The sequence below is a fragment of the Trematomus bernacchii genome, unplaced genomic scaffold (genome assembly GCF_902827165.1).
Source record: "Trematomus bernacchii unplaced genomic scaffold, fTreBer1.1, whole genome shotgun sequence".
NCBI classification, from domain to species: Eukaryota; Metazoa; Chordata; class Actinopteri; order Perciformes; family Nototheniidae; genus Trematomus; species Trematomus bernacchii.
The window spans coordinates 2,248,535-2,273,335 of NW_022987313.1; the positions used below are offsets into that span (position 1 = coordinate 2,248,535).

General features: G+C 42.8%; 1 protein-coding gene across 2 annotated transcripts in view; it reads right to left on the bottom strand.

Moving 5' to 3' along the window:
- Positions 1-24,801, bottom strand: part of LOC117478511 (nesprin-2-like) — a 44,837-nt gene that overhangs the window by 13,802 nt on the left and 6,234 nt on the right. The window contains exons 3-33 of one of the 2 annotated variants that reach the window (XM_034125518.1): positions 23,605-23,700; positions 23,414-23,491; positions 23,161-23,253; positions 22,471-22,673; positions 21,459-21,658; positions 19,873-19,973; positions 15,683-15,796; positions 15,228-15,365; positions 14,867-15,031; positions 14,428-14,540; positions 13,922-14,090; positions 13,250-13,346; positions 12,968-13,167; positions 12,371-12,535; positions 10,961-11,101; positions 10,388-10,489; positions 10,069-10,245; positions 9,757-9,915; positions 7,271-9,640; positions 5,471-7,210; positions 4,649-4,783; positions 4,221-4,346; positions 3,556-3,749; positions 3,121-3,202; positions 2,944-3,044; positions 2,708-2,828; positions 2,257-2,556; positions 1,251-1,846; positions 826-981; positions 581-731; positions 273-431 (exon numbers count right to left, since the gene is read on the bottom strand). In XM_034125518.1, the coding sequence (XP_033981409.1) occupies positions 273-431; positions 581-731; positions 826-981; positions 1,251-1,846; positions 2,257-2,556; positions 2,708-2,828; positions 2,944-3,044; positions 3,121-3,202; positions 3,556-3,749; positions 4,221-4,346; positions 4,649-4,783; positions 5,471-7,210; positions 7,271-9,640; positions 9,757-9,915; positions 10,069-10,245; positions 10,388-10,489; positions 10,961-11,101; positions 12,371-12,535; positions 12,968-13,167; positions 13,250-13,346; positions 13,922-14,090; positions 14,428-14,540; positions 14,867-15,031; positions 15,228-15,365; positions 15,683-15,796; positions 19,873-19,973; positions 21,459-21,658; positions 22,471-22,673; positions 23,161-23,253; positions 23,414-23,491; positions 23,605-23,700 (8,742 nt within the window). Of the gene's footprint in view, positions 1-272; positions 432-580; positions 732-825; positions 982-1,250; positions 1,847-2,256; positions 2,557-2,707; positions 2,829-2,943; positions 3,045-3,120; positions 3,203-3,555; positions 3,750-4,220; positions 4,347-4,648; positions 4,784-5,470; positions 9,641-9,756; positions 9,916-10,068; positions 10,246-10,387; positions 10,490-10,960; positions 11,102-12,370; positions 12,536-12,967; positions 13,168-13,249; positions 13,347-13,921; positions 14,091-14,427; positions 14,541-14,866; positions 15,032-15,227; positions 15,366-15,682; positions 15,797-19,872; positions 19,974-21,458; positions 21,659-22,470; positions 22,674-23,160; positions 23,254-23,413; positions 23,492-23,604; positions 23,701-24,801 lie in introns of both variants that reach the window. The other variant, XM_034125517.1, reaches the window with a different exon arrangement.

Below are 24,801 nucleotides of genomic sequence, written 5' to 3' on the forward strand. Positions count from 1 at the left end.
GAGTCAAGTGATAGAAATATATTTAGTTTGGTCTTAATCGTTTTCTCTCCTGTGTTTATGGGGATGTTTATCTGGATCATTAATGAAGCCGTTGTTGTAGTACTTAGTACGACCACAAGAGGCAGAAGTACACCACTACCTTATGTTGTCAATAGGGCTAAAAGCATTCATGTTTTATTTTAAGTGAGTCTTAAATTCTTTATGTATTCTAAAAAGTAAAACAAAGTTAGAAATTCTTCTTTGATCTGTCTTTTTCCCCGGGCCTTTCTTACATCCAGCCAGTTGTCCATGAGTGTGTCAGCCTCAGCTTCGAAGGGGGTCTCACTGCAGTCTGGGAAGTTTTTCAGTTGGGACTGCAGCTGTCTGCAAACACCCTTCATCTCCTCCATTCGCTCCCCAACACCACCAAGCCCCTCCTTAATGTTAGAGACCTGCACAGACAAATACATGTGGACATACATTATACATGAAAATAAAGTGACTGCCATCTTCTGGTCTGTTTCTGCACACTCTAATTCCATCCTAAAAACACAACATGAAGGGATTTAGTCAATTAACTGGTTTGGTTTTGATGACTCACCATGGTAATGCTTCTCTGCAGGTTTTCCTTGCCCAGGTAGGAGGCCTGATCACTGATGGTCTGCTCAGCTTTCTGCATGGTGCTGCTCAACTGACTGCGGCAGGCCTGGAATTTCTTCAGGAGCTCCAGCAGGATGCTGCACTGCTTCTTCCTGTCAGAGAGGGAACATAACATTTGGATGTGGATTTTAGGTGATGTCACACTTGCTGTATTGAGCTGAATGTGCTTCTCCTGCCTTAACCTACCTGTCTTTAAATGCTCTCTGAGTATCCTTCCATTGAGTGTCCAGCTCCTGAAGGAGTTCCTCTCCTCCTCCCTGTTGATCTTGAAGTTCATGGAGGTTCTGTAGCTCTGCTTGCACAGCCTGCACCTGACTCTCCAGATCCGACAGGGCCCGAAGCCTGGTAAATACCGGATTATTAACAAGAGATATTTTAGGGAGACAGGCTTTTCATTCTTTAAGTAAATGTAAAAATGCTACTTTTCTTATATTAAGAAACATCTTTTTTGTGTGTGCAGTATACAAACCATCGTTCAAAATGCAATATCCACTCAAAACACTTAAGCAACAGTTAAACAGCAAAAGCATAGAGAACACATTTGAAGCCCTGTAAAACACTAAAATAAGCTTTAGTGTTTTTGCATCAGAATAAGGATGATTGACACACACCTGTGTTGCACAGCCGGCATGGTGGGCTCCTTCAGGCCCTGTGCTTCAATGGTTTCCTGTAGTTTCCTCAGATCCCCCAGCAGTGTCCTCTTCCTCAGGCCTAGCGATCTGCTCTGTGTCTCCTTCTGCAGCCCTTTCTGCTGACTGGCAAGGCCACTGTCAGCCTCCTCCAGCCTCCTGACCAGAACGGTCACCATGTCCAGGCAGGAGGCTGGGGCACCGTCCCTGGTGACCGTTAGCCTGGCCCCCTGCAGGAGCACGTCCAGCTGAGGCGCCTTCTCTTTCAGACTGTCCACGCTCTGCCGGATCAGAGCCAGCTTGGAGCGACAGTCCTGCAGGATCACAGTGTCACTGCAGGGGGCGCCTTGGATTCCAGAGATGTCTTCGTCCACAGTACGCAGAGACATGAGGAAGCGGTCAAGGGCGCGGGCGGCGGCTTCGCTCTTCCGGACCTGCTGACGAAGCTGATCCAGGCTGCTTCTGTGAGTCTCCACCTCCCGGGACAGAGGGAAGCAGTCTCTGGGGTCCAGATCGCTGGACTCAGGGTCCAGACGGGACAGCTGGTCCAGCTCGCTCTGGATGTTGTCATCCAGTTCCTGTGAGAAAAAGAAACAACGTGCAGGTGAGATATGGTTTTATTCTGCACATAGTTGTATGCACTCCATGATCTATTTACATTTCAGTTTAACCTCTTAGTAACAAGTAACATCTCTAAAATAACAAACCTTTTGCTTTAAAGAGGGATCAGACATGAAGTAATGATCAACTGATTCTTTTTTATTGTTTTGTCTGTAAAACATCAGAGTTTTATATTTTATTGTATTCACTTTTTGCTGAGTTTACAGTCTCTTTTCTATTAGTTCAGATAGCTAGCACCGTTTTTGTATATTCCTCTAGTAAATCACGCTCTCATAGAGGACTCATTATGAACCAAATGTACTATTGCAGGCATAACTTTGTGTCACACTGACAAAGAAGGTAAAAATAGTATTCATGGCAGACAGACCTTGATGTCTTTGAGTATGTTGCTGTTGGCCGGTGTGAAGACGGTGATGTCTTTGGGCTGCCTCAGGTAGCGGTCCAGGCGGTCGGTGAAGTCCACCATGTGGTTCTCTGTGGAGTCAATCTGCCTGAGGGCGGCGCCCAGCGAGCTGCCCCTCCGCTGGAGTTTGGACTGTTGGCCGCGCCACTGATCCTGCAGCCCTGCCTTCTGCTGCTCCAGACCAGAGTTGCCGCTCAACTGGGAACACTGGGAGCACTGGTTTGCAAACTCAGACCACAGAGACTCTGTCTCCTGCCTCAAGAACTGGGAAGGAGCAGGACAACTCAAGATTACTGCCATGTTTTGGGGAATCATTTAGTTAGTAAATACACAACAAAAACAACTACAGACACTGAAACAATGGTCAATAATGAGATAATATGAAAATCTGTTTCTGCACACATTTGATCTGTACCTGTATTTCCTGGAGCCGCGTATGCAGGCCTTTTAGAGATACGGAGTCAGAGGGGACATCCTTGATGCTCTGCTCAATTTTGGCCAGCTGGGCTTGCAAAGACCTCTTACAATTCTCATATCTGGGGATTTTACAAGTTAAAAACAGGAAAACAAGTTAAACATGGAATATAATGACCTCCTGTACGTATGTTCTGTTAGCATATCAAATCATAGACTTTTCTAAAGTCAGTTTACCTTTCTAAAGCCTCCTTTTTGCTGACTTCTTCCTCTACAGATGCCTGCTTTTCCACCCCCCTCTTCTCAAGAATGACTGTCTTCATTGTCACTTGAGAGACCTGAAAAAAAGAGAAATGGCATGATTTAAGTTTAAACCTCCAAAAAGGGAATAGTTTGAATTGGAGTGAGTCATACCTCAGCTGAGACCTGAGGTTTGTCACTGGGTCTTGTATGCTCCTTCTGTGTGGTCACATCGTCACTGAAGGCAACAGGAATCCTGAGAAAACGGAAATGATAAGAAGGAGAAAAGGATAATCATTTCGATTGTGTTACCCTTTAATGTTCCATCTGAACTGCAAAGAGAGTGTCTATTCTAAAACATCCAAATATGTCTTTGGATAGTGTGCCTAAAGACATTTGAAGGACTGCATGATCCACAAATCATCTAAATCATGATCCACCTTCATCATTTCCAAACATCACGCTTAAGAGGCATTTCAAATGTATATCCAGACTTTTTACAAGACAAGTTAAAAAAATTATTAAAAGAAGGTATATTTATATTCAGATTTAGTAATTAAATATATTACTTGCTCATTGTCTGCTCTTTATCACTTAATGATATCTCACCTAGAATCAGGGAGGGATAAGTCTTGGTCTCCACTGAACTGTCTCTGGATATCAGCCAGCCTTGTCTCGCACTCCCTCAGCTGAGTCTGGGCCAGGCGGTGAGCGTCCTCGGGGCTCAGGGTGTCACACAGCTCCTTCAAGGCCTCCAGGTGCTGCCCTGCCTGGGCAAAGCTGCCCTCCGCTGAGAAACAGGCCTGGTGCATAAACAGGCATGGTAGTGAGTCGTTTTGAAACCAGATGATATTTAAGAATGTCAAGTATATCTCAAGATCAGTTTACACAGGTTAACAGACATACTGCAACACACATAGGCACCACCCAGATGACTGCAGCCCACAGATGTATTGCTAAAAAAAAAAATGCTGTTTTCATCTTTTATGTCATTTATTCAATATTATTAGTATAAAATATAACTGTTGTGTTTGTCCACATAGGTACAATGAAATCAAGATACAAAAACTGGTTTTATGGTTCTGTTAACACACTTGACAAAAACAGCACTCTCTTTTTGAGCAACCAGAATAAAGTATTGCAATTACCAAGTCCCAGTGAAAGAGTTTCCATGAAGGCATAAAAGAAGACAGAGTAAAGGTTAAGCAGAGAAATAAAACGTGCTGAAAACCCATCCATCAAAGCCAAGAGTATAGCTCTAGTTATTTAGCTACCTGCGCTTGGTTTTCTAAGGGGGAGCTTAAGTGCATCTCACACTGCAAGGCGGCTTTGTTAAACTTTTTCCTTGTTACTTCAAAACGTAATTGTTGCAAAAAGCCTGAGATCTCAGCCCTCACAGCCTGGGAATAAATAAAATGCATAAAAAGAGAAAAACATGACATGTTAGAACATAGTCTTCAATAAAAGGTTTATTATATGAATGTTTTATATGCAAGCAAATGAACAATTTGCTGACATTCATTTGTAAAACGGACATAAGCAAAACTTTTGCTACAGTTTTAGTACATTTGTCTTTGACATGCACAAGCAATTATCAGACAAACTCAAAGAAAACAACAATTCAAACTTGTAAATGTGAACATTTACAAGTCATAAAGGTCCCAGAAATCTATATCTCCAACAGTTAGTGAGTGTGTCCTACCTCCCACTGTGTTCTGATAGACTGGGTGAAAAACTCCATGTCTCCGAGCTGTGGCGGTGTACAAAAGGCCTCCATGCCCTTTGCTGCTCTCAGGAACTCTTCCAGCAACTCTGGGTCCAGGGTCTTTAGAGTCTCCTGAGGGGTAAAGCACACATATAATTGCAGACTGGTTCCTTTAAAATGATTGAACCTCATTTTGGATAAAAGAGAGTTGTTAATTTTGGCACATTATATCTGTAATATCTTCCCGTTAAAGATCAAGACAGCACCCATTTTGTATCTATTCTGCACCTACTGGGTGGGGCCAATGACCTCTTATAACATGAACACTTTGCAGATTAAAGGTCTTTCATACAGAATTGAGAGCTACTATGACGATGGGATTGCCTCGACACAGCTCTCAAAATGGCGATGGCATAGCTGGCGGCTATCAGCGAACTGTGCTAACAGTGCAAACAATGAAAACAGTGCAGACGGATCTAACAATTTGCCGTTTTGTGTAACCGGAGGTATGACGTGAAAAATTGGGAAAGAATGGCGTGATGGGACAGCATCATCAGCGATTACCGCCGTATAGTTGAGAGCCGCAGCCATTAGCTAGCTAGTTAGGCAGAATCGCATGGGAACCTATAGGGACTCACATCCACGTACATGCATGAGGATGTGGGTGTGGTTGAACCGACTTCGCACTTCTTATACTTAGCATGAATAGCGCCTCTACAGGCGGTGGTCACTTTTGCATGTTTTATTGTGCCCTAAAATGTACTAATTAAAAGTTGTACTTTGATTATTCTATTACAATATATCAATTATTGCATTTACCTCTTTCACTGATGCTTGCTCGGCCGATAAACACTTGTCTCTAAAAACGTTGATGGTTTCCAGGATGTGTTCCTGCAGACAGTGCTTTGCTTCCTCAAATCCGTTTCTGGCCAATGCCTGGGCCTTAGCGTAAGCCTCCGTGTAGGCCTGGGGAGGTGCCTGGGCCAGGGCGGGAGGTTTAATGAACAGGTCTGGTGACTCCGGCATGGACTCAGGCCGAACATTGACCTGGGAGAGGAGAATAGTTTGCGGCTGTTGAGGTCTGGGTTGCAAAGGAGACTGAGTTGCAGGTTTTGACTGTGGAAGGGGTTGGGTCAAAGGTCTGGCCTGTGGGGGTGATTGGGCCTTAGATTGTGGTCCAGTTTGGGACTTGGGTAGTGGGGGTGAATGAGCTTGAAATTGAAGCTGTGGTGGAAATTGTTCCTGGGTTTTGGGTTGTTGAAATGATTGGGCTTTAGGTTGGGTTGGTGACTGAGCTTCGGGTTGTGTTGCTGTTTGGGCCTTTGGTGATGATTCAGACTTGGGTTGTATTGTTGACTGAACCTTGGGTTGAGTTGCTGATTGAGCTTTATGTAGTGGTGCTGTTTGGGCCTGTGGTTTTGGTTGTGGTGGTGTTTCGGTCTTGATTGATGACCGATCCATGGATTGAGGTGGTAACTGGGGCACAGGAAGGGGTTTTGGCAGTGGTTCAGCCTTGGGTTTGGTTGGTGACTGAACCTTAGGTTGAGTTGGTGATTGAACATCTGGATATGGTGCTAATGGGGCCAAAGGTTTGGACTGTTGAGACGATTCACCCTTTGGTTGAGTTGGAATCTTTTGCTGTGATTGGAGCTGGGCCTGATGTCTGGGCTGTGGAGGTGGCTGCTGAGTCTGGGCCTGGGGCTTTGCTTGTACTAATGGCTGTCGCTGGATGTTTGTTTGGGACTGGGCCTGCAGCTGGGGTTTAAGCTGTGGATGAGCTTGATGTTGTGGTTGTGATATGGGAGGTGTCTGGGCTTGCATCTGAGGCTGAGGGTTAAGCTGAGTTTGATGCTGAACCTGTGAATATTGCTGAGTTTGAGGCTGGGGATAAGGCTGAGGATAAGGCACTGGATAAGGTGGAATTTGAGGCGATGCCTGAACCCAAGTCTGTTGTTGTTGCATGGCAGTCTGGGGACTCACCTGGGGTTGGGATTGAGGCCAGTGTTGTGGCTGTGTTTGCATATGAGGAGCATATGATGGCCCCATGTGAGAAAACCCAATGGACACAGCCTGAGGTCCCTGCTGTGGTCCAGGTTGGGGCCACTGCGGTAGAGCCTGAATTGTTGGATAAGCCTGAGACTGTGGAATTTGACCCATTTGTGGAGGATATGGTGGGGATATTGGATGCCTCTGCTGGGTATTGGGTTGGTTTTGAGGCTCTAGTTTGGATGTCCACTGCTGGGAAGGAGACTGAGCCTGGGGGTATGCTGGGGGGTAAGCTGGGGGGTAAGGAGGAGGTTGTGCTGTTGCCTGTGGATGCTGGACAGACATTGGGGATGAGACTCTAGCTTGGGTCCAAGCGTGGATTTGGCCCTGGGACATATGGACTTGGTGCTGGACCTCTGGCTGAGCATGTGTGGGATACGGAGGCATAGGCTGAGAACGACCCTGAGTCTGGCCTAGAGGTAGAGGTTGAGCTTGGGCTTGATGTTGAGTTGGAGAATGGACATGACTTGGCCTGGCCATTGGTTGAGGATGGACCTGAACCTGTGCTGTCGACTGAGACTGGGTCTTTGGCTGAGGATAAGTTTGAATATGGACCATGGACTGAGCATGGGCCTGAGACGGGGGCATTGCCTGAGGATAGATTTTAGGCTGGGGCATGGACTGAGGATGGATTTTAGGCTGGGGCATGGACTGAGGATGGATTTTAGGCTGGGGCATGGATTGAGGATGGATTTTCGGCTGGGGTATTGCCTGAGGCTGTGTTGGGGACTCGGGCATGGACTGGGGATGGATTTGAGGCTGGGGCATTGACTGAGGATGGATTTGAGGCTGGGGCATTGACTGAGGATGGATTTGAGGATGGGGCATTGACTGTGGATGGATTTTAGGCTGGGGTATTGCCTGAGGCTGTGTTGGGGACTCGGGCATGGACTGGGGATGGATTTGAGGCTGGGGCATTGACTGAGGATGGATTTTAGGCTGGGGCATGGACTGAGGATGGATTTTAGGCTGGGGCATGGATTGAGGATGGATTTTAGGCTGGGGTATTGCCTGAGGCTGTGTTGGGGACTCGGGCATGGACTGGGGATGGATTTGAGACTGGGGCATTGACTGAGGATGGATTTGAGGCTGGGGCATTGACTGAGGATGGATTTGAGGATGGGGCATTGACTGTGGATGGATTTGAGGCTGGGGCATTGACTGAGGATGGATTTGAGGCTGGGGCATTGACTGAGGATGGATTTGAGGCTGGGGCATTGACTGAGGATATGTTGGGGACTGAGGCATTGACTGAGGATATGTTGGGGACTGAGGCATTGACTGAGGATATGTTGGGGACTGGGGCTTTGACTGAGGATGGATTTTAGGCTGGGGCATTGACTGAGGATATGTTGGGAACTGGCCCATAGACTGGGAATGGGTTTGAGTTGGTGATGGTGTTGGTGGTTTAGGTGAGGGTGTCCTTACAGGAGCCCACGACTGTGAATGACTGCGAAGCTGAATGTGGGATGGTACAGGATGCTGAATTTGGCCTTGCAGGGGGGCTTGCATAGGGGAAGAAGGTCTGACTTGAGCTAGCGCCTGTACCTGAGCTACAGTCGGGCCATGAGCTACACCTTGTGGCTGCAGGGACATCTGAGATCCAGCTGAGACATATGTTTGGGACTGAGTCTGAACCTGTGTCAATGACTGTGTCTTTATGAGACCATGGGGCTGTAGCAGACCTTGTGTCTGTGACTGACCTTGGCTCACTTTGGTTTCAGACATGGTCCGCAGTTGTTGCTCACCGTCTGTGGTGCTGTGGGAAACACTTGTGGACTGCACTTGCAATTGGACCACTGGCTGGGATTTAGACTGAACCATAGTTTTTGTTTGTGACTGAATTTGGGCTGTTCCTTGAGGGTGAGGCTGAACCATAGCAACAGACTGGGATTTAGCCTTGGAGTCTGAATCTGGTTGAGCCTGTCCTACAATAGGCTGTGGTTGCTTTTCCTGTTGTTGTTGTTGTTGTTGTTGTTGTTGTTGTTGTTGTTGTTGTTGTTGCAGCAATAGTTCCTGTTGCCGTTGCTGTTTTTCTAGTTGTTGTGGTTGTTGTTGCTCTTGACTTTGCGTTTTTTGTTGTTGCCTCTGTTCTACATTTTGAGGGTGCTTTGGTGGTTTTTGTTGGAGTTCTTGCTGTTGTGACTGCTTAGTATCTTTTGCATTTCCTTCAGGCTGGGACCTTGCAGTTACTGTTACAGTTTGCTGTGAAACAACCTGAACGGTTCTTGCTGTTTCCTTGTCTGACTGTGGCTGAGTCTGTCTTGGTGCAGTTGTTTCCTGAGTTGAATCCGGTTCTGGCGTTGTATGCTCTCCTGAGGCTGGCTTCTGAAGCCAAGGCCGATTCTTTAAGGCCTGGGTTTTCCTGCTTTTAAGCTCCTCGTAGCTTGGAGGAGGTTTCTTTGAAGGTGCTTGTTGAAATGAAGTCTGATCGTGGGGATCTGGTGTTTGTCTGTCTATTACCACTTCCACCTGCTGCTCCACCTGTTGTTGTTTTTGCTTCGGCTGTTGTAGTTGTGCTTGTGTTTGCATCGGCTCTTGCTGTTGCACTTCTTCTTGTTGCTGTTGCTGCTGTATCGATCCATGTTCCAGAGTCTGCTGCTGCTTTTGTAAAGTTTTCTCTGTCCAGGCCTGATGCTGGACTTCTGGTGGTGACTTTGTCCTGGTCTGCATCACTGCTTCTGCGTAGCTATATGGCAATGGAGGAGAAGTCACCTTTGTTTCTCTGTATTCCTGCACCACTATCTTTGGCACAAAGGTTCCATGACTCTGAACTAACTCTTTCTCAGGCTGTTTAGTTGGCCATGACACTGATTCTGACTGTCTCAGATGTTGAGGCTTTTCTTTAGCCTGTTTAAATACTTTTGATGGAGGAGACCCTTCTGGAGGGCTTCTGCTTCTGTCTCGTCTGGCTCCCAGGCTGCTCAGCATACCTACAGCTTCCTGGAATTCAAACCACAAACACATTAGAAAAACTGCCCCTGCCTTTCTCTTTTCCTAAGTAAAGATCATACACAACTCAATGGCTTGCTCAGGTAATTTACACAAAGAAAACTGGCCTGTGACTGTGCAACAGCGGCTCGCGCTCGGTCCTGCATGGCGGAGGCATGGAGGTACTGCATGGGAGAGTTCTTCTGACTCGTCATCACCAGCATCTGCAGGTCCTGCTCCTCTGTGACCACCTGACCCTCCAGCTGCAGACCACGGGATATCAGAACCTGAGGGAAAAAATGGAGTTGAACACAATCAGCGTTTCCTCAAATTCCACATCAGGGTTTCTTTATGAGAAAAAGTCCTGGGAGCTTTGACTGGTTTGGATACAACTCATTTGAATTGATAGCATAACATTAATATACAGGGGATCATCTTACACTGGCTCGTGGGTTCTGGCCCCGCTGAGGTTGTCGCTCTGCGGCCCTCAGCAGCTGGTAGAGCTCCCGAGCCTCAGACTCCCAATGCAGGAGTTCAGCCAGGCGACTGTCCAGCCCTGACACACTGTGCTGCAGCTCTGCACACACCTGTTCTGCCTCAAACAAGGTCTGCATCACCTGGTGACATTGTAGGAACATATGGTAACAAATTGATTAACATGCTGTATACACTACAACAGGGCACCACAACCTAAAGATGACTTTATGAACAAAGATGTATGAAGGAAGTATTAAAAGGGTTGAATTCATTCATTCATACTTCAGGTATAGCAAACTTCAGTTTCTGTAACTGCTCAGCTGGGCATTCTGGGGAGGGAGCCAGAGCCTCAAGATCCACTTCTTTTATTTTCCTCGTCATGAACTGAAAGAAAGAAAGCAAACGGTTAGTTCTAGACAGAAATATGTGGAAATGTATAATTGAGTTCTTAGTGTGTAAAAATAAACCACTCTCTTCTGACAGGCTATTGCCCCCATTCTGAGATCTGTAATTTCTACTTCTGACAAAAATGCTATTTCCCATGGTAACATTATACTCTGTTATCAAAAAATGTCATTGATTTATTTGATCTCTCCAAAATTAGATCTTAAGGCATCCTTTGAAAAAAAAAAAAGGTAATTATTGAACAAAGCTCTGCTGGACTTGTTGTTTGGTAGGATGTTATTACTAACTAAATAATGTAATAAAATCAGGTTATCAGCAATATTTAAAGTGGTATAATACCTTAAGAAGTATATAGCTACGTGGTGAGCGCAATATTTTTGACATCACAGTTAATAGTTAAGACTCTACTTCATCCTGCCAAGGTGTAATTCAACCATCCATGAAACCTACCTGTATTCTTTTTCTGTAGGTGCGTAAGGGGCCTGCCATTGTCTCCAGAGGCTCCTTGAGAAGGAGAGTGGCCTCTTTGATCAGAGGTTGGATGTCCTGTGGCCTAGCATGAAGATCATCAGTGGGTTCAGCCACGCTGTCCTGGAAAAAGCAGAAGTAGCGCTATTAAATATCAGCTAGATTACAAGTCAAAAACAATAAAGCGTACAACATTTTGACTACTGTTTTAACCAAATAAGTCAATTGAAATCATGTTAAGACATTTCAATGTTTATTTATATAGCCCAATATCACAAATGTTACATTTGTCTCAGTGGACTTCACAGTTTGTACATAATATCAGTATGACAATACGACACCCTCTGTCCGTAGACCCTCACATCGTACAAGGAAAAACTTCCAAAGAAGGAAAAACCCCACAGTTTAAAGGGGGAAATGGGAGAAACCTCAGGGAGAGCAACAGAGGAGGGATCCCTCTCCCAGGACGGACAGACGTGCAATAGATGCCATGTGTAAATCGAAAAGATAATACATTTACAACATAGGTAGACCAAATATTTGGAAATGCATGTGTCTATAATAAGAAGATGAATCCACGAGGATGTCAACAATCCTGTGGGAGCCATCAGGGAAGTAGTATGATGAGAGTCAGGCAGGACCACAGTGACAGGTTCAGACAAGACTCGAAGTCCAATTACATTTAAGTTTAAAGATGTAATGTAGCACAACTATAATTTGATATAGCATTTTAATCAACACTTGCTTCCACAGTGGACATGATATAATAGTTTGATAGAATCATTTCCCTGACTTTTAACACCTGCCCAGTATACAACTTAAGCAATAAAAGAAGCCTTATGATAATACACTGTAATCACAGACTATCAAAGCCTTGCATTTATAATCGTCTACACACAAAAAGAAAAGGCGGAGTACAGCTTCAAACCTTTTAGCCACTCCTTTGTATCACAGCGTGGGAATAATTATAACAAAGGGACAAGTATGGCTTGAATACCAAAGGTGTGAGACATTAATCACAAAAGTCCTTCCAACTTGACAGCAAATAAATAGAGAAGCAACCAGGCCATTATTATAGTAGAAGAGCGCACCTTGCCATGGTAGAGAAATATGTATAGAGGGCAGTATGGTACATGCTTTATCAAAACTATTATCTGCAGTACTTACATGTAAGGGAACTACACTGATTAATAGACAACACATTTGAAATGCAAACGCACGTTTCAGTCTACCATCGTGCACAAATGCAACTCCTTCTTTGATGACAGCCTGCAGTACGATGATATCAGAAACAGCTTGGCACCACAATGTGACCAAAACAAAGGGCACAGATAAAACAGCTTTGGATTTAATGATTCTCACCAACCAGGTTTTTCTTGATCTATCACTTACGAAAGCATTTCTCTTGAAGAACTCGGCCCATTGCATGTTGAGTCTACGCAGCTCTTCTGCCAGGCTCCTGCTGGTCTGAGGGTCTGTGGACTCCAGCAGGAAGTTACCCACCTCATTCAGGTGGGCCTGTTTGGATCCCCACTCAGCCATTGAATCAGGTGTCACCTTAAAAAACATAAATGTACAAATCTTAAATGGTCAGAAGGGAGAACATCCACGATGATAAGAAAACCCAACCTTGCATAGTGAAACAATGTGGTTCCTTGGCAAAAAACAAACAATGACTGTGTGACTTTTATTTCAGAGGATTTCAGATATTATTTGCAAATGTAGAATTTTTAAATCAAATATAATATTTTAGTTTTTCTCATACATTTGTAAAAAAGAAAATGTTTTAAAGGTAACACTAATATCATAAAATATCAATGTTTTACTTGTTAATGTACGACTTAAATTCAATGTTTTTTGAGACATCACTAGCACACTTCAACAAGTTTCTACAAGCCCAGTTAAAAAAGCAGAAGCCTCTAGCTAGGTTATGAAACATGGTTCTCTTGCCAATGTTAGATGATGTATGGCTTAATGTATTCAAATTACCTCTGTTCTGGGGCCATGGCTGTGGGATGCAGAGCCCTGCTCCAGCCAGGCCTGCAGGGAGCTGAATCCGTCGCTGTAGGAGTCCCAGGCGGACAGGACCCTTCCCATGGTGCTCTTGCCTGTGGTCACCTCTTCCAAAACTATGGCGGTGTCTTCCTCCAGCTGCGTCACCTGCTGACTGATGGTGTGGTAATCTGCAGCTGAGGAGCAGAGAGGACAAGCTGTTAAATGAACTGAAGCGATCACCAGGAAAAGCTTTAAAAACATCAATAGAAAACTTACCAAGGGCAGATTTGCTTGAATATCTCTCAGAAACCTGCTTCAGTTTATGTAGAGCGGCTTCGAGCAAAGATGGTAGCTCCTGTGTGTTTACCAGATCCTGTTTAAAATAAATAAGTTCATTGCAGCATTGCTTATTACAAAGTAAAAACAACATCTTTTGATGGCAAGGGGAAAAACTGAGCAAATGCTTTTGTTATTATTAAACCTTTACTACTTGTGGTGCAAAACAATATTGGTTGTAAGTCTGTCTAGCAAGTGGCAAAGTTCATTTTGTCCAGATTTAATCTCAATTATTATTATTGTATGTGCTGATGTATGACCATATGCTTTGTTGTGACTCAAAAACTGACTTCCAGGGAAAGTTTACAAGCAATTGTAGATTAATTTGATTCAGAATATGTTATAATAATGAAGCACAAAATGAGAGGAGTATTGCGCAGTTGTTGTTATTTAGTAGGCCAGCTTGACACCCACACAGTCAGGAGGAACAATTGACTGAGATCCAACTTTTTTTGGGAGGTGCCAGGCAGAGACCCCTAATCTACCTGTATCAAAGATCTCATCATAAGGATATTATCAGAAAAAGATTATAATGTGTATAGCGCCCTCGTACAACTCCCTTCTTACCACTCCTGGTAAATAAAACTATTATCAGATAATAAATCTACTTACATGCCATTCTTGCAGCAACACCCTGACAGCCTCTGGGGAGATGTAAGGTCTCTTCCAAACCCGCAGCTTTGTCCTGATCTGCCCTAGCAGATCCAACACACTGTGGCGGTGCTCCCGGTACTCCAGCTTGATTCCATGGTATTTAGCAGTCACTCTCACACTGGTGAACCTGGGAGAAGTGACACAAGTATGGTTGTGAAAGTCAGCAAAATGAGAAACAAACAACCAACTCCCTGAAGAACCAAATTAAGTAATCATTTGTATAATCACATTTGAATGACTCTTAGAAGCATACAACAGAAGGATAGCTTGTGTTGTCCATTAACTTTTTTCTGGTTATTTTGTTGTGCTTAAACAATGCCGTTGATTGTATCCAGATCGTGGCATTAGATTTACTACTAGGTCATTTAGCTTACGGTAAATAATCAATTCAAGCACTGTCCTTACTGTATACACGATTTCACACTTATACAAACATACATGAAATCATGGGAAAGTGCCCTCACCTCCTCTTTAGTTCATCCATCTTGTCACTAGGAACCATCATGTTTGCATACTCATCCAAGTTCTGGAAGGACTGGAAGGTCTTCACTTGTTGCGGCATCTCCTCAAGACAGACCTACAGAGACATTGAGCAAAGAGCAGATTCATATTTAATTATTATACAAAATCACCATTGCTACTCTTAAAACCCCAGAACGGAGAAAAGGCTTATCAAATGTATCCCAAAAATAACTATTCCAGGAGCAAACTAATGTTACAGTTTGTATGCATTTTAGTATTCTCCCAATTAAGAAATAAAGGACATAATGCCGATATTATTTATAACTTAAATATGGAAAGCCCTGCATGAGGAACCTGAGGTTAACTAGGCAAATGTTATTGTTTTAAAAATGTCACTCCCTAAAGTTGTTTTGTTTAGGCATAGATGCAGTAAATATTCACTTTGAGGATCTCCTGTTTCTCCTTGGCTTCGTCCGCAGCTCGGCCGTGATCCTGCGGGTCGCCCTCCTCCTCGGTCAGAGCCTTCTCTGTTTTCAGCAGCCAGCGAGCCACCGTGTCCAGGGGGGCCGGGACACTCATGTCCAACTCCACTTTGTATTCACGCAGCTAAATGAGAAATGAATGGAGAAAAATATCTACATAATTACTCATCTGTATAGTTGCGATCATACAGCACATGCTACAATAGGGATTATGGCATGTTGCTGGTTAAGATTGACATTTTATGTTAATTTCTATAAACATTAGACTGTAAAAGTGCATATATATATTTATAAAAATAGGAGATTTGAGTGTATCTGACCTTTTCAGTGAGGGAGTCCCACGCCTCTCTGAGAGCCCGCTGCTCATCGCTCAGTTTCGGGGTTCGTCTCATGGCTGTCAACAACGGCATGATGGGACGTCGCTGCTCATTAAAGGACACCAGAAAGGTTTGAAAGACCTGAGAAATGGACAGGAACCGTTAGTTACACTATTTTATGGTCAACTTAGATAACAAGAACATTTCATTCAAATAAAATCACATTTCCAGACTTGAAGGAGCACCAATATGATCTTAACAGCTGAGGCATTTATGACATTTTGGAAAATATTAGCGTTTGAATGAGCCCTGGTGTGAAAAAAAGGCTGACTGCATAATTTTGTTTTGTAAAAAATTCAATATGAATATAGCTAGGTGATACATCAATTTTGCAGTGATAAGAAACAATGCTTAGTTTCTGTGTTTTAGATTTGAATAGGCATTTGTTGGAGACGTACATGGTATCTTTCTGAGTAGCTCTCTCCCTCGGTGGAGTCCCATCCCTCCAGCAGCTCATCGTAGGCCTGCACCAACCAGCATGTCACTTCCTGTATCTTTTGATCAGTCGTTGCCTGGAAACATGGACAAAAAACTGTCATTGAATGAAGACTGATGAACAAATTTGGCTAAACACAATCCTAAATATTCACAACCAAACGTAAGTCATGATCAGTGATATTTATTTTGCTTTAGATATGTATAGCTTTTTCTTTTATCTGCACATTGAGTTCTAAGTACAGAAGGAACACGATAGCTAAACATTGTCCCAGCAGGTCAAATGAATGAAATTAAATGCCCGAGAATTAGCCTTATTTTATAATCTATGACAGCCAAGAAGAAATACATTGCAACTTTATGCCCAAACATAGCTCTACACTCAAATGGTGATGAAATAACTGCAGCTTTGTTTGTTTATTTAAATCCCTTACCAGTGTTAGGAACTGTAACCAATAGAAACAGGATAAGGTAATGATAATAATAATAATAATAATTCATAATATTTATATCCCAGTGTTTAAAGACACTTTACTTTAAGAACATTTGAGAGAAAAACCAAAGGTTAAAAGACTAAATAGTGTGAGGAGAAAGATTGTGTCTAGTAAATTGCAGTAGTATTTTGTGAACAGGTTTTCATTCATCATGCAATAAAACAAATTATTTAAGCAAAAAGCGTTCCCACAAGGCACCAACCGCAGTCATGGGATACTAAACACAAACATAATGGCGGCTTGTGTGCCAAAATGTTTTGTGCTGCAAGCAAGCCTGCACACAGCAGAATACCAAGCCCGTACAAAAGTTTGATGTGGAAACAAGGTTGTTGATTTTTCCCTCATTACAACATGGAAACACATTAACTACAACAGCCACTTCATATTGTGCTGCAAATGCTTATGTTTGAGGCCATGTTGTTAGATATTTTGTAAGGCAATGTCTATGGCAGGGGTCGGCAACCTTTTTGATATGAAGTGCCATTTAAAAAAAAAAAAATTATCAGCGTGCCAACGATCGAGAATTATCAACGGGGGGGGGGGGGGGGGGGGGGGGGGGGGGGGTGTTGAGGATGTTGAGGAGCTTGACGCTCGTGATCTATCAACAGGAGGGCGGGGGGACCTCGCTGCGGGGAAGCAGTGTGTGGACCTGTCAGCGCAACTTACATGATACCGAATTTAACAAACACATTTAAATAATCGGTTTAAACGGCATAATAATAAGGACGATCGTCCGTTCTGTGATTCTCCAGAACACACATGTTATGATATTAGGGTCATGCAGAGTGAGATGAGATCGCTGTCCCTTTAAGAGAGAGAGAGAGGGGTGTGGCGTGTGCGTGTGAGTATGTTTCTGGAAGTGAAACGAGGCAGCAGAAAAACAGAGGTCTGTGATGTATTTTGTGAAACAGAAGAACAGCTAAATAAATGCAACGGCCTCTCAAGAAGAGCTCGCCTCTCTCCAGTCATTTAAGCTAAAGTGGGTTATTGAACCTGAAGCTCGTTGCTTCTGCCCTCCTCGACTACGGTCTGGGAGCCGACAGGAAAGTTCAACACACAGATGGCCAGTCCGCCCCTTTGTAGCATATTATTTCAATGAGAGATGAGCAGATCGCCACTGGGCTTTCAACTAAAGACACACACAGCCACGCAAAAACTGCGACATTTGTAAAGCTCCTTATGGGTACTGCAATTTGTGAAGTGCTTTCTTCCGTGGTGAAACGATCAGCACTGCACCACGGAGGAAAGCGGCAGAAAGTCACCTGGAGTTAAAGAGAGCGGGGCTGCGCTGCGTGCATGGCTTCCTTCTGCAGGTAACGGGGAGACGCGCTCTGGCGGCGGTCTCGTTCAGGATCCGAAAATACAATTTAAATATTTTGCACACTTATTCGACTTATTCCTAGTGGGCCACTGGCTACGGTGCCGCGTGCCAATGCTGGCACGCGTGCCAGGGGTTGCCGACCCCTGGTCTATGGCATGTATATATTGTATAAGGAAAAGTAAGAATGTGGCATAATGGTTTTTTTTCTTCAGTTTTGTGCATTATGTACAGGGCAATAGACACTTTTAGATGCATGTTGAGATGCGTTTCTCAGATGTTATTGTTCTGTTTCCCAGATTTGAATTAACCACAATGCATCTTGCATAATCAGCCCAGGATTATTCTCAAATTGCCAAATAAAAAGCTCTTGGGGCTAAAGTAACAACATACGAAGTAGATTTAAAATCTCAAATATCTAGAGCAGCTACATGCAAACATGCCGATATCTTGTCAGTAATAGGAGCCGACAGGTGGCATGTCCTCTCTGACTGATCGGTCATGAGTTCTGCAGCAGGCGACAGCAGCATATCTCAGTCGAAGGAAGGAATAGCTGCAGCCTGCGAGTGCTTTCTTCACCTCATGGGAGGCAGAGAAACACACCCTCGCTGCGGCTTTGAATTCATTCCCAGAAAACAGGGCTAACTTGTTTGATTCTGCATGATCTGTCCTGTTTTAAACCTGGCATGATTCGCAGATAATCTACGCTCTTACTGACTCACTTTTTAATTTAAATGGCTGCAGCAGTTTTGTTTCAATAAACAACTTTCCTGGTTTTGACGAGACATTATCGTCTGTAATTAAATGTAAAGTTATTTGTGGGTGATACCAGAGTTTGGTGTGGCTGATTTACGCTGTGTGGCCGGGCAGTAACGAGGCTGAAAGCAAGCCAGAGGGTTCCCGAACGCCAGCATGAATCATCCAGGTTGTTAGTATCCATGTCTGGTGATATTATTTTCTCTGTTTATCCACATTTCATTATCCCTTTATTGACTGTAAATGTACTGTTAATTACAGAAAATGTATCATCTGAAACCCCAAAAAGGCAACAGCAAATCACATCCCTTAGGAATACCCAATATATATAATATTCATTGTGATTTAGTCCATGGTTTTACTTTCAGTTGTACCTGTCGCAGAGGTGAAGCAGAAATAGCAGGAGTGTAGTGAACAGGCAGGTTGACAGGAGAAGGACTTTTAGGAAGATTTAGGTATTGCGTCTAGAAGGAAAAAGGAATAGAAGAGAGAGGAAGAAACAGTAAGAAAAGTATGCCAAGAAAATAAAGAAATCCCCCCCCAAAGAAAAGATTGTAGAAAGATAATAGCAAGTTTCAGAGATAGTAAAAAACTCAAAAATCAATCAATCGTATTAACATCAGACATGTTCATCAGTACTTAACTTATTACAGTTAAAATATGACTTTACAAATGTGATACCGTTGAGTGAAATGTACTCGGCAAGCTGTGATTGATTTCTTTGCAACTTCCAAAATCACTTGAGTCTGATTAAGGAGAAGCTGTCCTTAATTTCCCACACATTTATCTACATGTATTCCAACCAATTTACAGACACTAAATGGCAGAAAAAGGGCACTCAAGGTGACAACCAGTTCAAAGCAGACTCCTGTGTTTACGAGACTGTTTACAGCACAAGAGTTGACAGAAGCTGCGCAGAAGGGGGTGTGTGGTGCTTTGAAGACAATACTATTATTGTTGTACTGAAAAAAGACCCTACCTCGTGTTTATATCTTTAGAACCGGTCCAGAATTCAAAGGACTCCTGCTCAACAAGCTGCATTTATCCAGCTTTATACTCGTACTTTGATTTTGTCAACAGCACAACATTATCTGACTCTTGCAAACATAAAAATGAATGTACTTAAACCCTTTAAGTTATCAATTGGTCATTTGCAGGTGAAATTATATTTGTAGGTTAAACAATGGCAAAAACGAGTTGATAAATGTAAGTATGTACACACATTACATCAGTGACTACATCTCAATGTGTAGTTTGGACATGCTTCACATTGATATAGTGTAAACTAAATAATGCTGACTATTATCTAAAAAGATTTGAAGCTAGATTTGACATGATTATAATCTTGATGTCTTAACCTTTACTGATATGCATATCACCAAATCAATGCTTACAGATCAGGAGTGTATTAGAGCTTAGCTGCACCTTAATTGTTGACATTGGCCAGCAGCGAAAATATGTAACAACGCCTTTAACTCTACCTGAGCTGGTTGTCAAAATAGAAGCTATTCTGATTGTAAAACTTCTCGCAGTGTTAAATAATGCACTATGATGGTTGTCTAGAAAATAATTTAGTGTTACACACCTGCATTTCTTCCTCTGCCGCTGGCAGGTCTTTGGAGTACTGCAGGAACTGAGCCACGTAGGTCATGATGGACTTCTCATCAGGGTCTCGAACGTCCACATCTGCATCCAAATCACAATCCTCCATGATCAAACTCACTCTACTTTCAAAAAGCTTACACTAGCACATTAGCTCGTTAGCTCCTGAGGCAGGTGAAGTTTAATACTGGAATCTGAAGAATTGAGGTGCAGCTTCCGTCTATAAAACATCAGGCTGATCAAAGTCTGCTAACAAACTAACAGAGTGAAAATAAGTGGGGAGGGTTTTATAGAAGACACAAGGAAACAAACAGGAGGCGAGTCAGCAGACTGTCAGATCGACATCCCACTTGCCCTCAGGCTAGCTGGGCATGGCTCTGTCACAAAACTCATCGACACACACATTCACATGAATTACTGAAACACAGCGACAAAGCCGATGAATCATTTTGGAGAAGACTAAAAGGCGTGGAGGATGAGCTGCATGAACAAAAGACTGGAACAGAGATTTGTTTAAAATGAGTGAATAAAGCACAGTACAGAGGTTAAGTGACTGTGGTCAGTAAATCACAAAGCAAGTTATGGTTATCGGTGTTATGAAACGAATATTCCTGCATTAGCATTCACATGACAAACTGCAAAGAAAGTATTGAAAGAAAGCCTCTTGAAATGTACTGCAATTGAAAAAGTTGGGAATGGATTATGAGAGTTTTTTGTTGAGAATCTAAAAAAACATTATCAATAATAATAAAATAAGGCTCACATAGGTGGCCAAGTTTGTTCAAGTGCACATATGCTGTAAATAAAAATGTATCTCTGGAAGCATTACAAGCCAGAAGAAATACCAGTGACAGTATGAGCTAATAAATCAACGACGTTTTTGCAAAACTTCAGCCTCCAAGCGCATACATCATATTTACTTAAAGGTCCCCTATTATATTGTTTTTCATCAATATATTATAGGTCTCAGATATATACAAACATGTCTCTGAAGTGTTTGGCTCCAAACACCAAACAGATCATTGTAGCATCCCATAATCCCCTCTGTTTCAGCCCTGTTTCAAAAGTGCTGATTCTCTGTCTGTTACTTTAGATGAAAATAAGGAGCCACTCCCCACGCCCCTCTGAGAGATATTTGGTTAAGAAGAACACAGTGGTGCTCTAGGAGGAGATTCAGGTGATAAGGTGGGGGGGGGGGGGGGAGTTACCTTGGTTGGTGATTGGCTAATGATTACACAAGCCACAAAACCATGATGACATCATAAAGTGGCCAAAGTCTGATCAGCTCATTTTCAGACAGGTTTTTATATAAATGGATCAGGAGAAAAAGAGAGAGAATCTTTTTTTACTGTATAACCATTTCCATTTGTGTCCAAACAAAATAACAATTAGGCTACATCCAAAATGTGTCATCTATCATTATTGGCAGTAGTATTCGTCTTCTAATACTAAAAAAATAAGTCTTGTACAATGACCATACAGGAACTACTATCGAGAGACTTTAGTGCTTATAATATCTTAACATGTTCCCATGATGTTCCCTGAGTGCAGTAGAGCTGAATGACCCACCGTCGGGGTCCAGCAGTCGGGGGATCTTCAGCTCTTTCTCTGCGATGCGGAAGGCCTCCTCCAGGTTCTGCTTGTTGCTCCTGGTTCTGGCTTTGGACAGATCCACCAGGTCGGGCCGCAGAGCATACTGGATCGCCAGGAACACCACCCCACTCCTCCAGCTGGCTTTGAAGTCTTTCACATTTATTGAACAGCCAGCTCTGAGGGAAAAAGGTTGTCTGTCAGAGGGTCTGTTGCTGCTCGACATATTTACAAATGGTACAGAAGCAAGCCTTTTTTTACTAACTCGTGGTCTATATATTTCAGCCTCTGGTGGCCACAAAGAGCATTACCACAACAAATACTTTTTAAAATAATGCTGGAAAACCTTTTTTTAGCTTATCAAACTTTTTTTGTAGCTGTTTTACAGGTAAAACACTTTTATTGAAAAACAAAAGAGAGAAAGCAATTTAGAACAGACGTGGAAAAAGGATGTAAACAAAAAAAATGTCTGACATTTCTCTTTAGACGTTCATAGATAGGCCTTTTAAGATCAAGTACAGACAAGCTCAAACTCTAGATACTAAGATAAAAGATATGAATGCAACGCCATTTTCAAAACTATTTTATAGATTTTTTTTAAAGAAAAACATTTAGAAATGGCATTAAGTCAGCACAGCGATTTTATAATATATCATACATCTATAAATAAATGCTGGAACGTAATATCTAACATAAACGCTGTTAAAGCCAATGTAGGAAAGTATGTGAACAGATTTTGGCAGGCAGTATATGAACGCTTCAAGCCGAGATAAGAAAGCCCTGATTAGGTTTTGGTCTTTATCCCAGAGCTGGCAGTTTCAAAGGTTTGATGGTCATGACGTGTGATGATCCATCACCCCCTACAGTTAATTAGAGGTTTTTCAAGGCTGTATGAAGTCGATTCATATCTATGTTACCTTAAATACACTCTACACAGCACATATAAGGGCATATGTGTTCCTTTATAGCATTCAGTTGACTGGATGCTTACTTGTGGCACTGTTCCCGGACCCAGAGCAGCAGGGCCTTCTTGGCAGAGACCCTGAAGCGCCGGTGCAGCGGCGAGCCTCTGGGAGGAACCGGACTGCTGCTGGCCGAGCGGCTCGACAGCGTGGAGCGCGAGTCCAGACTGACCAGGGACTCCATGGACGACTGACGGGAATTGAACGAGAGGCTGCTGGCCAACTCCTCGATCTGAGAAAAGCACCAACACACAGTTTCTGTTCATTATTTTATGCATTTATGTATGGGACATTTGTAGACGTTTAAAAGGTGTAAAACAGTAACAAATACCTTTAAAATTTGACAAAAAATCAAGAAAAAAAAGAAGGGAAATCATTATCTTTTCAGAAACAAAGGAAACTTAAAATCATGAAAAATCCTATGGCTTACACATATCCCGTGTTTCAGGTGTTAAGTTTAAATGAATGTGCTTAATTGGAGCATGTTGATCAAAAGTAGAAACATTTTGTAAAACTTTCTCCAAGAAATCTGCACAAATCTAATAATGATATCCAAAATATATTTAGTTTAGAACACAGACAATAGGAGAATAACTGTTACATATTCATGCAGGCTTACATAAGGTTTTATTATTGTGAGTGGGAAAAAACTAAGCAAAGGCAAAAACTCATAAAGAAATATGAAGACAACAACAAAAAAGATACAAAATTCAACTCACATGATACTGGAGAATGATCGTCCATATGAGGCCCAGGATAATGGACGGTTTACCATCAATGATGTCAGGAATGTTTATGTTGACTAGTTTGATCTGGGAACAAAACAGAAATGTTTTGCAAACTTCCACAAAAGGGTCAATTGATACATACAAAGGAAAGAAATAATTGTAGAAATGTAGTAATCTCATTATTCCTTACAAACAATGCAAGCCACATTTAGACCCATAACTAGTATGATTTTAGTGTGTTTACCGATTTCATCTTCAGAAATAAAAGGGCCTTCTCGATGTTGCTCCTGTGCTGAAACATTCCCCGGCCTCTCTCCCGACTCTGCAAACACAACCAGAGAGTCGGTCAGTCAGTGGGTTCGTTCAAACTGTCCGACGATGCTGGAAAACATGTTTTCCAGCATCTCTCCGAGTGTTGAACGGAGATTTACTCACCATGCGCTGACCGCTCATCACCTCCAGTAGGTCCAACAGCTTGGAGCCATCTCGGAAATCGTTGAACAGATCCACGATCATGCATGGTGGCACCCGCTGTCACGAAACACACATTTTTATTTTATTCATATTATATGTTTTACTTTGGAGAAAATGTACAAAAGGAATGCTAAACCTGCACAAGAAACAAACAAACTGTGTTAGTATTAGGCAGTGGCGGCTCCAGAGTATTTTTGTTGGGTAATCTATGGTAGGGCTAACCCATACAGTGGTGGGGCTCAAGTCACCCCCCTTGACAGTGAAACGCCACGCGTGAGGTTTAGATTATTTCCCTGTCTCAATCCAAATTGAACTGTATGAAATAAAAAGGCACATTTGTCTTGTAGTAAATAAAAAGGGCGACCTGGAGCCAATCCTGCAATTTCCCCACAGGTGAAAGAGTTGACATGCTGAAAACCCAACCCCTGCAGGGGGGTCTGGGGGGATTCTCCCCCAGGAGATTTTTTGAAATACTAACATAAAATACACATTCTGGTACTCTCTTGAGAAGAAAAATAAATAAATCTATTACTACATATTTAAAAAAATGAATGCCATTTTTGTTTTTTGTTACTTTGTTCTGAAAGCTGAACCTGCTGCTCCTCAGAGAGAAAGGGGAAGAGGCTGTGTGAATTACATTGTGGATAAGGGTGGATAGCCCCCATTGTTCTGTGTGTCAAAATGAAAGACAGCCCACACACCTATCAATCATCAAACCGTGGGGTCTTATTTCACGTAATGTTGTATCTATGTATATAGAGATGTACTACCGCTAAAGTATTCTCCGTCGGGACTTCCTGCACGCCGTTATCGTGATTCTGATTGGCCAGAAGACATTATCAAAGATGTTTTATTGGGAAGAAGATCACTACGTGACAAAAGTTTTCAAAACCGTTTCTAGTCTTCGGTATTTCCAGACAAGTGGCTACTGAAATCAATTTTACTAACTGCTGTCTGTGCAATTTACTCCGCACGAGATGACGGACTTTATTTAGCTTACTTTAACATCATTTTTCATGGTGGGGCTAAGGTGGGGCTAAGCCATTTCTTGGTATGGCTGTAGCCTACCCCAGCCATACCCTGGCGCCGCCACTGGTATTAGGGCTGTCCCGAATACCATTTTTCGCGTAGTAATCAGCAGCGAATATTCGGATATTC